We start from the raw sequence: 13502 nt of genomic DNA on the forward strand, positions 1-13502 counted from the left end.
TATTTGGGGGCTCACCTCAGTGGACTGGTTTTTTTCTTCCACACTTGGAAGTCAGATGGGAAGGTCAAGATCACTGATAAGGAGAATCCTGGCCTCAGCTCCTAAGCCTCCATAAGCTGTGGAGGCCTTGAACAAAGAATCCCCTGGGGTGGGGGCAGCTTTGCTGCAAGCCTGGAAAAAGTGACCTGTCGGGCTTCTTTGCCTGGGGCTGAGGGGGGATGCAGAGGCTTCTCTACTTGAGAGGAAGAGAGCAAGATGTTCTCTCGCCATCTGACCTATATCCTCAGAGGAGGCTGTGTCTCAGGAAGGCCCGTCCGGCTCTGGAAATCACCGTCTTCCTGGCTGGGATGGAAGGGGCCTGGGTGGCCAGCCTGTTAGGTTTCATTGCCAACTGTCTCTGAGTCAACATCCAACCAAGATGTACGATTCTAGAAAGGCCTACAAGAGGCAGGAGGCAGAGTAAGCAGATGTGTGGGGCTAGCCCAGGACAGGGATGTTTATTTTTATTTGGGGGGGGGTTGCCTATAGGCCTGGGAGCCATTAAAAAATGCCTATTAATCTTCCTGTTGGTCTCAGAGGGTAAAATTAGAGCCAGAAATGAGTCTGGAGCTCAAAGGACGTGGGGAGGATACGTCAAAGCTCTGGCCGTGTGAACTGCTGAGGAAGAAAGGATGCCTCCCTCCTCTACCCCACACGAATTACCAACCATGTCCTGGTTTTTAATCTTTCTTTTAAAATCGGGCTTATTGAGGTACAATTTTTCAAAAAACACACATGTTATGGTGCAGCCACTGTGCAAAACGGTACGGGGGTGCCTCAAAAAATGACAAATAGAGTTACCAAATGATCCAGCAATTCCATCTCTGGATCTGTACCCCAAAGAATTGAAAGCAGGGTCTCGGAGAGATATTTATACATCCATGTTCATAGCAGCTCTATTCACAATGGCTAAAGGGTGGAAACAACCCAAGTGTCCGTGAAACAAAACGTGGGAAAACAGAATGTGGTATATCCAAACAATGGAATATTATTCAGCCTTATAAAGGACGGGGACCCCGTCCACCTGCTAGAACATGGATTAAATGTAAGGACATTATGCTAAGTGAAAGGAGGTGAGTCACAAAAAGACAAAGACAGCACGGTATTCCACTTCTATGAGGTTCCTGGAGGAATCAAATCCACAGAGACAGAAATCAGAATGGTGGTCACCAGGGGCTGGGCAGGGAAGGAGAAAGGTGAGTTTGGGTTAGCAGGATGAAAAAGTTCTGGAAGCAGATGCCCCAAAATGTGAATGTCAATAATGCTACTTAAAAATGCTTAAGATGGTAAGATTTTACATCGTATGTGTTTTACCACAATTAAAAATTTAAATGATTACCTTTTATCAAGCATTATTAGGTAATTTTTTAAAATGATTTCCTTGGCCCATATTATTGAGTCCCTTAATTATCGAAATCATTAGAATTTTAAAGTGCCACCTGTTTCAAGTGTGAAGTCCTTGGGTTTTGCCAAATATCACATTATCTCAATCAAATAGAAACCTATCCCTCACCCCAGAAAGTTTCTCTTGTTCCCCACAGAAATCTATACTGGTTTTCAACAGCTGAATCAAGTTTAATTAAAGAAGAATGATATCCCCACTGCCCTGGGGTCTGGGCCAAGCCTAAGTCTTAGTTTCACGCTCAGGGGCCCTTCCTACCTGGGCTTTTTCTAAGGTGTCTGTGGAAGGGGTAGGAGCGACAAGAGGAAGGACCTTTACTCTGGCTTCTTAATTTCTAACCAGTTGAAGCAACAACATTAACCACTCTCTCCCCAAATACATCCTCACCCCCTCACCCAGCCTCAGTTTCCATCTAGGAGTCTATCCCCGGGGACTGTGCACCCAGCAAGGGCTCCCCTGGGAGAGTGGACTGAGAGACCGACCAGCCCTCCACCTGCCCCACACAGCCTTGACCTCTTGCTTTGGAAACCTCTGCTTTGAGGCCCATAAAGATTCTTCGGTGAAGGTCGCCCCCTGGTGGGCAATCTTGGACGTACAGCAACTATGGGTTTCTGCGATCTTCTGCAGAACTTCCTTGACCCAAAATATCTGAGTGGGGAAATAGTAGCAGTGGAGAAACCCAGAAGGCACAGTCTTAATTAAGGTTAATGTCCCTTTTAGTAGGAAAGAGAGACGTCCTTTACCACTGACACGATGCGCTGGGAAGGGCACTTCTGTGGTGTTCTTGCCTCAAAATGCATAACCTCTATCAAACCATGAGGAAGCCTCAGACTAATCCAGATGGAGGGACATCCTACTAAAAAAAAAAAAAAAAAGAAGAAAAAAAGAGTATGCTGGTACGAGGAATGCCAAAGCGTCAAGGTCACAAAACAAGGAGAGACCAAGAAACTATCACAGATCAGAGCCGGCGGGGGGACGTTATGAGTCAAGCAGCATGGGATCCTGCCCCGGATGGTGGGCCAGGAGGAGGGCATGGGTGCAAGTCGTGCGTACTCTGAGTGAGGTCTGGAGTTCAGTCCGGAGTAACGTACTGATGCGAATTTCTTAGCCCTGGGCACTCATTCCGTGCTTGTGCCCGCTGATAACAAAGGCGGAGCTGGGCGAGGGCGTGCTGGAGGCGCCGTACTGCTTTTGCAACTTTTCTCTATGTCTCAAATTATTTCAGAATTGACAAAATATTTGTGGGCTCTCTTCCATATATGGGAGGCACTGGTTCTATCGTTGGCGACACAATCCCTGCCTTGATGGAACTTACCGACTAATAGGAGGGATGACATACAAATGAAAGAAGCACAGTGAGGAGGGACAAGGGGTTGGGGACGGCTGGCCGGTGGCTGGGGGGCCTCGGTGAGGAGGGACAGCGGAGCTGGAATGCAGCGAGGGAGACGCGCACAAGGGCCAGGGCGGGGCGGGCTGTGTAGGCCGCAGTTTGGGTTTTATCCCGTGTTGGTGGGGAGCAGAGGCGGCTCGGGGGTGACCAAGAGGCCGCCGCAGCTGCGTGCAGAACGGGCCGCCCAGAGCTCGGCGCGGAGACAGCACCTCCAGAGGTTCCCGGAGCGAGAACTTGGCTCCCGTGGCAGTGGGAGTGGGGCGGGGTGGGGTGGTGGCAGGAAGGACTCGGCTTCTGGGTTCATTTTGAAGGTGGGATCATGAGATTGAAAGGAATGGGCCGGTCGTGGAGGGCGAGAGACAGCAATCGGCCCTGAGCAACCCAAGAGCTTTGGCTTGAACCGGACATCTGGAAGGAGAGGGGTTGGGAAGGGGGAGCCGGTGCAGGCGAGCAATCAGCGACCCCACCTCATCCGTGTTTGAAATGCCTATTTGCCAAACACGTGGGAGGTAAAGTAAGCCCTGTCGTGACTCTTCAGGACAAAAAGGCAAGAACTGACACTATGGAGGCACCGGCTGCGTGCCGTGCAGCGTAGCACACTGTGCGTGCGTCAGGTCGTTGAATCTCCGCACCAGGTGGAGGGGAATGACATCCCCACTTCCCTGACGGGGAAACAGGCACAGCACGAGCAGCAGCGGGACTCTGCTGAGGGCAGATCTGGGCTCAAAATTAATATTCTGGAAATGTCAGAGAGGGAACTTGGCTCAAACAGACCTTCTCTTTTAGGTTTAGAAAGTTCTAGAAAAATGGCCAGGTAAGAGCAGAAAGGGGCTGCTCTTGACTCAGCTTGTGCAGCACATGTCAGCTGTGTGCAGACAGGCAGGGTCCAAGATCCAGGTAGGGCCTAGTATGACAGGAAGACCCGAAGGCTCCCGCTGAGGGGCAACTGGGGTCATGTGAGCATTGTTCGGTCCCGGGCGGATCCCCAGTTGGTGCCCACCTCTGAGGTGACACAGAGGATCCAAGTGCTTGGAGGTGGAAGCCACTTCCACTGGGTTCCCTGACCTCCATCGTGGTCTCTAAATGGCATGCGAAGAAGAGTGAGGGCAGGTGAGCGAGTCGGTGAAGAGCGGACGGGGTTGGCTCTGCCCTTTCCCACAGGCCCACTAGCCCCCCCGCGGTCCCCTTCTGGGGGACACCCTCCCTCTGCCCTCCCAGGAGCCGCCGAGGCCACCGTGACAGGTGATTCTGAGAGGCAGGGACAGGGCCACATCCGTGTTTCCGGCTCTGGACTCGGGGCCCCCCGGGTGGTGGCCCACTGGGTGCTCCCCAGCCGGGGCAGGGGGCAGAGGCCGGGCCCATGCGGTGGTCGCGGCCTGTCACCCCGCTCTTGGCCTGGCTCTGCCCTAGGCCGCGGCCCTCCTGAAGCCTCCCGTGCATTCGGCCTCCAGGCGGCCCCCCCACCGCCAGCCTCCCCACCCGGAAACAAAGCCACCAAGTGGGGCCCCCGCTGCCCGCCCCTGTGGCAGCTGAGCTGGGGCCAGTCTGCGCTGTGCCCCCCGCCTCCCCCGCGGTCCTCCCCAGGCGCGGGGCTGCCTCTGTCCCTGCCGCCAGTCCCCACCCTGGGCCGCTGCCGAGGCGGAAAGCTCTGGTCCCTGAGGCCCCCGCATCCCCGCCTCATCCCTCAGCCGGGTCTGCTCCTCCTCCGTCTCAACACCCCACACGGCCTCCCGCTCTCCCTCCTCGTGCCCCCCTGGGCCCTGGGCCTGCACGACCCTCCCCGCCCCCCCCCCCCCCCCAGCTCAGGAGTAGTTCCAGCAGGTCAGTCCGCTCCTGTAAACACTTGCTTACAACTCAGTCCCGCGTTCTTCAAGGACCCTAATTCTTGAGTGTGGCCTGCAGACGGAGCTCGGCATTTGGCGCGTCTACACCTGCTGCTGCAACCCTGACGCCCACCCCGGCCCCTGGCCCCGCAGCCCGCAGCCCCGCGAGCACCTCCGTCGGGCGGCGGCCCTCGCTCCGTGTGGTCGTGCACGTTCTGTCCATCTTGGGGCTGTGCCCCACGCCCGTCCTGTTGCTTGCAGTGTCCCATCGGCCGGCCCCAAGGAGGCCCAAGGACTCTGAGGACGCGGAGCGAGCGAGGGGCTCGGGGCGGGAAGAGGGAGGGAGGGAGGGAGGTTCGGGCCTTGGGCGACGCCGGGCGGGGACAGAGCGGGAGGCCAGGCTGGCCGGGCCATGCCCAGCAGGCGGACGGGGAGTCCCAGCCACGGATCCGGGCAGCCACGGGGAAGGAGGAGATGACGGAACCAAAGTACTGGGAGACAAAACCTCCTGAGTTCTGACAGTCACGGCGGTGGACGGCCGAAGGGACCACTTACCGACCTGCCCGCCCGTCAGCCCAGGGGAAGCTGAACTGGCCAAGTGTTTCTCAAAGCGCGGTCCACAGATCCCTGGGCCAGAGTCGCCTGGGAATCTGAATGCTCACTGGCTCCTGGAAACCACCGACCGGCTTGCCCAGAGAAGGATCTGGATGAGGAGCTCATGTGATGGGCAGCTCAGCAGGAGCAGAGCCCACAGGTAGCCTGGGGGAGGCAAGCTGAGGGAGACTGGCTGGCCGCGGAACCAGACCACCCCTTCCCCGCCCAGCTGAAGAAAGGAATGGGTTTGCTGGCTGCACGCGGCTCCACGCCCATGAGAGGGGGAGACGGGAGGTGGGATGGTGGAGAAGAGGGGATTTTCTTTTAATGGAGACGTATGGAGTAAGAGCATCGTGAATATTTGTGGACTGTTATACAGTAATCACTAATAGAATTCAAAAACAAAGGTTTCTTTCCAAAATGTTTTAAGAGATGCAAGTAAATGGCAGAGTCCATACACAAAAAGGCAAAACTAAAAAAGTAAAAGCAAATAAATATATATGTGTATTTTCATAAAAGAATTGGCTGACAAGTCAAAACATAGAACAGGAAATGCAAATGGTAAAAAAATCACCCTACTGAAATGAAATTACTATTCTGTTAAGAAATAAAATGCAACAATGTGTATGAAGAACACCTAACACAAAATGACAAAGGTTCAAAATAAATGGTTGGTCAAAGATATAACACCAGGATTCTAATAAAAGGAAAACAGGAGTGGCAATATTAATATCAAAAGAGAAGTTAAAGCAAACGTATTACGAAGGGTCATGATACAGAGATAAATTACATAACAAAATACATCATAAACCTTTATGCACCAGTAATGTAGTACAAAAGAAAAAAGGACAGCCCAAAATTGCAGTGGGAAATTTTAATTCCTGCTACCCGCCTAGGACAGTCTGAGGTCTTGACAGGGGCATAGAAGAAACAATACACTCAGTATAGAATTGGTTTCCAATCTTTACGCCTAGCGCCACCACTTCCAATAGATGCCTGTGTGTCTAACACTCAGAGATGCAGTGAGCAGAGCTGAGGAACTAATTTGTAAATTGTAAACTAATTTGTAAATTCAATTAAAATTTACAACAAAGGGACGCAGTGCAAATTTTTTTTTTCTGTTAAATGCAACGTTATTTGATAGAACCGCCTTTTACTCTAACCATAGAAATTTAGCTTCTAGATTTAGATGTGTGGTAAATGTACAATGATTAACTGGATCTTGGAGACTCGGTGCAAAAATTAAAATGCTAAATATCTCATTGGCAATTTTTATATTATTTCATGTTGAAAGATAAGAATTTGGATATATTAGGTTAAAGAAGATATATTATTAAAATTAATTCCACCTTTTTACTTTTTTATGTGGCTACTAAAATATAAAATTACATTTATGACTCACACTGTATTTTTATGAGACAGCACTGCTTAATAGGGCACACTTTGTTTTGAAGGTTCCAGAGAATGTTTGCAAGGACTAATCATTACTAGATTACATTGTAGTAAGAGAAAATTAGAGTCCAAGAGACTTGAAGTCCAAAGAGAATTTTCCTTTATTAAAAAAAATGGGAAACGAAGAATTAAATTCTAAAAATAAAATTGAAAACATTAAACATCAAAACCCGCAGGATGCAATCAACTCTAACACAGTCCCAGATCAGTCATCTTACTGGGTCAGACATGGGATGCAACAGACCCGTTCAGGGTCAGACATGGGATGCAACAGACCCTTTCCCCAGAAAAATGCATACATGTGAAGACTTCAGCGTATCACCTGAGGAGGGCCACATGCATCCAGAAGCCCCCAGGCTATCAATGCCTGTGTCATCAAAAGTGAAAATAAATTAACTAAGCAGGCAATTAAGATTCAAGGAAAATGAAACAAACTCTCAAGGATACTGGGAGAAGGAACAGCAAGATAAAAGCCAGGATAAAAATAGAATTGTTAAATCCATGAGCTGTTTCTTTGGAAAAAATCAAACGAAACTAAGAAAACAGCAAACTGCTAGAAAATAAATCAAGGAAAAAAACCCTGCATCAATATTGTTAGAAATGAGAAGGAGCGTATGTTACCAAAAACAATGCATTCAGAATTAAGGGAGTGCTCTGCACAGTTGCATACTAATGCATTGGGAAAACTCATTTTTTTCCCTATAAAATTCCAAATTACCAAAATTTTCAGATGAAATAGGAAACCTAAATCAACCACAAAAAAAAGAAGTTCCTATATTTTCTAATATATATTTTCTGCTTTCCCAAAGGCATCGACATATGATGAATTAGCTTGTAAATTATTTTCAATTTTTGAGGTGGATTCCACTCTTTCAACAATCAACGTTCAGCTAACATTTCCCTACTCTCAGCCAAACAGAGTTGTCATGTAAGGTCAATGCTCCTGTGTCACAAAAAATGACTGGGGGGAAGGGGTGTCATCAATTCATCCTGTGAGGCCGACTTGACCTCCCTAGATATATTATTAAAGTCCATAATAAGGGACTTTATTAGGGAGATAACCTCCATAAGCTTTGTGAAGAGATCTATCAATAGGAACAAAAATTGGTCTATGTGTGTATATATGACTATTGGAACATTCTGTCTTCTGGAATGAGAACTCACACGCTTGTGAAAGCAGACAGGAAGTTACTTATGTAAACAATGCGTGTAAATTAGTAAGAACATCAAGACCTCTAAGTGAACAAAGATTTAAATAAGAGAAGCTAACTTATGAAATGTTTCTTGAAAGATGTTCAAGCTCAAATTAAGTAAGACAAAGACTATCTTACATGTTTAATTAAATTGATTTTCCCCCAGAGCACACATTTTTCCTTGCGTTAGCCTTCTCCTCTTAGCTCTGGCATGGGTGATTTTCCTGAATATTGTCTGGCTTTCTTAAACAGGTAGATTGCAACATGCCTAATCTGCTAACAAGACAATGAAGCCATAAAATAGGCAGCAACAGCCAGGACACAATGAAAAGTGCTGCTCATTTGTACACGTTTGCCTGTTTGGAGTAGCGGGATGACGTTGAGCACTCTTCAGACAGACTTGCTTTGACACCTACAAATGAACAGTACGGAGTAACAGCCCAGACAGATGCAATTTTTAGCAGATTATTGAAACAAAATGTGCTTTTCTCACTTCCCTGCTTGTTTAAAAAAAAAAGAGAGAGAGACTGACCCCTGTGTTTTCTGTGCCTTCCTATCACCTGGTAACTAATGCTTATTGAGGAAATAACCTTTTACAGAGGAAAAAAAAAATACTTCAGTCTTACCAGTGCTCTGTCCTGGAGATTGAACTTTCTTCCTCATCAACTTCTATTTCTTACCTGCTTCATTACTTTGGAGTTCTAGCCAGAAGCAGGAAGTGTCAAAAAAATCTTTTAAACTTGACCTGAAATTTTCAAGGGAAGTAGCAGAAGATGGGTAAATCTGGTTCCCCGTGGGGTAAGATGCCCAGGGCAATTGTTACAACCACACAATTACCTGGCACAACAAAATTTCCTAATGGCATCTCATTAGGAATTAATGGCATGAAATAATTACTAAGTGACCTTTTTGTCAAGGGGATGTAAACAAGCAAATCATGCAACACCAAGATAACATAGTGATACACTAAAATCGCAATTTTGATAGGATTTTAGCATGTGGCAGATTCAAAAGCGAAAGAACAAATGTTCTTTACGTAATGGCTTGTGTAAACGACAAGCAGCAAAGGCAATTTCCAGTATGTGGCTCTGGCTTCAGCATTAAGTCTTATGAGGAGTCTGCTTTTAAAACTTTCTATTGACAAACTGCACTTTTTTTTACCCAAAGATATGTTGGCTCTTTGATAACTGTTGGGAACAAATTTCCTTGCTCCCCAACTTCCTGAATAGCAGACACATGAAAAGGTGCTATGGCATCATTGGGGTGGGGGTTAACCGGTGGTACTGGGAATTGGAGCAAAGTGAATGGCTAGAGGCTGATGGCTCCTGAAGGCCTGGTCAGACTTATCTCCACCCGATTTGCAAAAATAACTTTTCCTGCCTTGAACAGACTTAGCTATGGTCACCAGGTTGGTGCAGCCAGTGGTTATGAAAACAATGTTCACAAACTGTTGGATCAAGTCCCACCCAATGTAGGAGCCAAGTATCTAAGCTAATGAACACTTGTAAAAACACCATCTAATTCTGATGATTGAGGGGACATAGGACTGATTACAATGGAGCCAGGAAATGTGGGATTCTTTAATATTGCCTTCATCCAGCAGCATTACAAACAGGGCCATGGTGATGGATGAGGCAGAGACCTTCTGAAGGGTCTTCTAACCCCAATGTGGCCTGTTTGCCTTCTTCAATGGTACAACTATGATAACATGGTCACAGCGTGCTATTTGCAGAGCATTTCTCATAGACTCCTGCTCCTCCCTCATTTGCAGATACAATAACCAAGGCTGAGCAGTCTCAACAGCTTTACCTCTAGGTTCAGACCATGTTAAATTCAGAACAATGTGTATTTCTAAATAGATGGAGGAAGGTTAATAGCAAAGTCTTTCGAGATTTAGTCAAACTTTTACTATAAGCTCTGCCAAGTCCTGAGGTTTTTACCATTTTTTGCAAGAGATTCTGCCCCTAAGGGGCAGGTAGTTTTTCCTACTGGATGGACCCGAGGGGAACAGCATAGTGGCTGCCGTGCAGTCAACCAGCGCCCTGCTCATACATGTCTTAGGTGGCATTCTATTATCACAGCCTGTGAATAGGGCAGAGAGCAAAGAGGGCTCTGTTATTTCTAAGGAACATCAAAAAGAAACTGGCCCAGACCGTGAAGAGAAAGGAAGTAGAAAACAGACTCATAATTTGTTCTAAGACTGACCACAATCTGTGGGAAACACAGATCTGATCTACTCAGGACAGTTAAAGAACTGGACACCAGGACTCCTAATCCAATGGGGTGTGTGTGTGCGCGCGCGTGCCCGCGCAGACTCTACACACTAATCTAGGAATGCACTAGTGCCCTGGCGCATGAGGACACCATCTGAGAACAATTGTTGGTTAGTGTGGTCACGGCAATAAAATTCTATGTCTGTGTTGCTCTGGAAGGTAGAGCCTGACTCCTAGTCAAGGAATGTTCAATCCATTACACAAACACCTTTTGAATAGGTGTAAATAATTTTGTTATAAAGCAGGATGGGAGGGAAAAAAGCCACTCAAAGTTTCAGTAATTCAATAATTTATTCCTCTAAAAAAGTGTGTAAAAGTATATAGCTCTCATTCACAAGGTATATATGAATGACATTTAAAATGGAGGCCTTTTAGTATTGTTTCTTTTTATCAAAGTCTTTAGTGTACTGTACCAGCGCTATACTGTAGTTTTAAATGAACTTCACATATTTTTGTATTCTTTCAAATTGTTTGCTATATATAAAAGAAGCTCACTGCAAAATGCTTGAAGGAAAAAAGGAAACAAAAGAAATTCAGAACTTCCCAGAAATGTACAGCTTTTACATTTAAAAAAGGTTCTGAAATATACATACAAGCATGCTGGACAATCCCACCCCTTTCCCCTCCCCATTTCCCCTTTTTAGTTCAAACCATGGTAAGAGTTCTGATTTCTGCAGGATTTCCAAAATTAAAAATAAAAAAAAAAATAAAATAACTTCTCACTCTGTAGCAAATCCAGGGCTTGTACATTTCAGATTAATTCAGTAAAAAACTCACAAGTAAAATAATGCATATTTAAGGGAAATATTATACAGACTTTTTCACACAGAAGTACATAATAAGATTTTTTAAAATCTATTGCCATTCATTTATTTTTGCACAAAAACGTATAAATATGTCACCAGCTTTTCTTAACTTAAAAAACTTAAATAAAAGACACCAGATGAAAACTACCCTTTGCTGCCTTTTTTTTTTTTTTTTAATTTTTGTAGGGGTTTTTTGTTTTTTGTGGGTTTTTTCTTTTTTTTTTTTTTTTTTTTTTTTTTGCTTAGAATTGGATTTCTAGGGAAGAAAAGCCCCTGCATTAAAAACAGCCCATATTAAAAAAAAATTCAAAGTTCTGATGAATTCTGGGAAAAAAAGCAACCCCAAAGTGGTAAAAGATTACAAATATCTACTTTACAATTTGTCTTCTCACCAAGATAATTTTATACAAGTTTACAATCTTCATCATCTTATGCTCTTCAAAAGGCCTTGAGAATTTTTCCTTTCTGATTAAGAAAAAATAGCACTGCAATATTTTTAAAGTCAATTTTACACTGTACACATTAGATACAAATGGTTTGATATATCAGATTTTTTTAACCTATACATTGTGAAAGTCATCCCCCCCCCCCAATTGGTGGTACAGAGAATAAAATTATCCATTTACAAGTTATTTCTCTGCTTACATATTCCCACCACACAACTTTTTTTAATATAATGTTTTAAACGTTAGATTATTTCAAGAAAAATACTTTTACAAAATCATATCAGTTATTACATTTTTTTTTTGTTTGGTTTTTTTTTTTTTTTTTTTTTTTTTGTTAATAACCAGGATATGGAAGTCTCTTGGAAGAACTTTAAAATTTGCATGATTCTCTCCACAGATGACTAGAGCTCAACAGCCTGACCAGAGTGGCTTGCGGGAGGCAAGCCCACGCCCACTGCCCTCAGACAGAAACACGCTGCGACGTCAAGGTCAGAAACGGGGTCTTAAAGACAACCCTCTGGGGCCTGGAATGAGGAGTCATAAAATACTTCAATTAGCCATTAATGCTTTAAAAAGGCATTATATTTTTTTTAAAAAAGTCCCACCACAAAGGCTCAACTTCAAGTACTAATTTAATGGTTAAGTTGTAATATTTCTTTGAAATAATATTCCTATGGTCCAGAAAAAAGTCACCATATTTATAACTGATTTTATGAGCAAACACTTTCAATTATGATATGTACATGAGTCCCTTTTGATCTAATGAGAGGAGAGACCTGGCTTTCAATAAGAATTCACTAGAAAATATATTTCCGTTGTGACTATATAAAACTAATGAAGGTACTTGCCTCCATGGCTCTGGGTTGAGCTTGACTGCCTTCTGTATAAAAATGTTATCCTTCATGAAACGCTGGCCATTTTTAATAAGAAACATGGCAGAATGTTTACCCAGTTTGTTCTTAATAAAGCCTACTGCTGGGTGGTTTTGAATATATTACTTTTTAGGCTTATCTCCCCAGTCTGTTTTCACTCCTTTTCCGGCTTCTAGGACAGAGGTATGTAGTCAAAGAATCCTATGGTGGATCTGAGTTGGGTTTCAGCTACTGTACCTGGTCCTCATGAATTAAAAAAAAATCAAAAGAAAGTCACAAAAAAACATGACAAAACAACTTAAAATAAATAAACAAAATGAAGATGTCTCCAGACCTTTTGTATCTACACACAGGTATGAAGTCAACCAAAGCATCCATGCCAATCTAGATGGGGGCACTAGGGAGACAGAAACCCCATTATGAGATCATATACTTGAGCTGGTTCTTATTTTTAAGAAGTCCCAGATTATGGAGTTCGGGTAACCCACAGGCCATACACCAATAACTAGAGGATTATATCCAAAAGGGCTAAACTGCCCTTGTTTTTAAACAGAGACTGGAAACACAGACTCTTGTGCAAAAGGATACTGTCTCTTCTGTTTCCCTCTTAAAAACCACCACCACCACCACCAACAAACTTCCTGCGGACCAGTGGTTTGGGGCTGCACACACCATAACACTGGCTAAAAGTCACTGCTTATGGAAGTTTCCGGGTCCATGAGAGAAGTATCAATGAATCCCTCTGGGAATGAACACTGCAGAAATGACCTGTGCCTGCTGAGGAGTAATCACAGTGCAGGACTGTGGAGAGTGGTCTCAAGAAGAGGATGTGGGGCATTTGCAGAGTGTAGCAGGCTCCTTGGGCTGAGGCTGCAGGGAGGAGGAACCGAGCCAGAGAGAACAAGTGCTTTTCCAATTAAAGTATATTCATGATGGCATTGTACAACTGAGTGAGCACCACAAAGTGGACGGGAAGGCAGGAGGTACGGTCCTGGGTAGCCGGATTGCACGTGAGCCAGGATAGAGCGTTGTACTGCTCCAAAACAAACCTGCCGGAGAGAAGAGACAGGTCAGGGGCACGAAGCACAGCAGAGGCAAGGCTGGTTCTATACGTCAACATTCCAGGAGTTGGCAGGGAGGGCCTGTGTCATTCTTTCACTTGTCTCAGGTTTCCCTGTGGCACTTTTCTCACACATCCGCTTTGCCTAGCCC

General features: G+C 45.2%; 1 protein-coding gene across 6 annotated transcripts in view; it reads right to left on the bottom strand.

Annotated features, from left to right (window-relative positions):
• Window positions 1–10438: 10438 nt before the first annotated feature.
• Window positions 10439–13502, bottom strand: part of MED13L (mediator complex subunit 13L) — a 295303-nt gene continuing 292239 nt past the window's right edge. For 5 of the 6 annotated variants that reach the window (XM_038575206.1, XM_038575205.1, XM_038575207.1 and 2 more), the window contains one exon: window positions 10439–13339. In XM_038575206.1, coding sequence (XP_038431134.1) covers window positions 13207–13339 — 133 coding nt within the window. In that variant the 3' untranslated portion in view covers window positions 10439–13206. The remainder of the gene's footprint in view (window positions 13340–13502) is intronic. The other variant, XR_005379205.1, reaches the window with a different exon arrangement.

This window comes from Canis lupus, chromosome 26 (genome assembly GCF_011100685.1).
Source record: "Canis lupus familiaris isolate Mischka breed German Shepherd chromosome 26, alternate assembly UU_Cfam_GSD_1.0, whole genome shotgun sequence".
Lineage (NCBI taxonomy): Eukaryota > Metazoa > Chordata > Mammalia > Carnivora > Canidae > Canis > Canis lupus.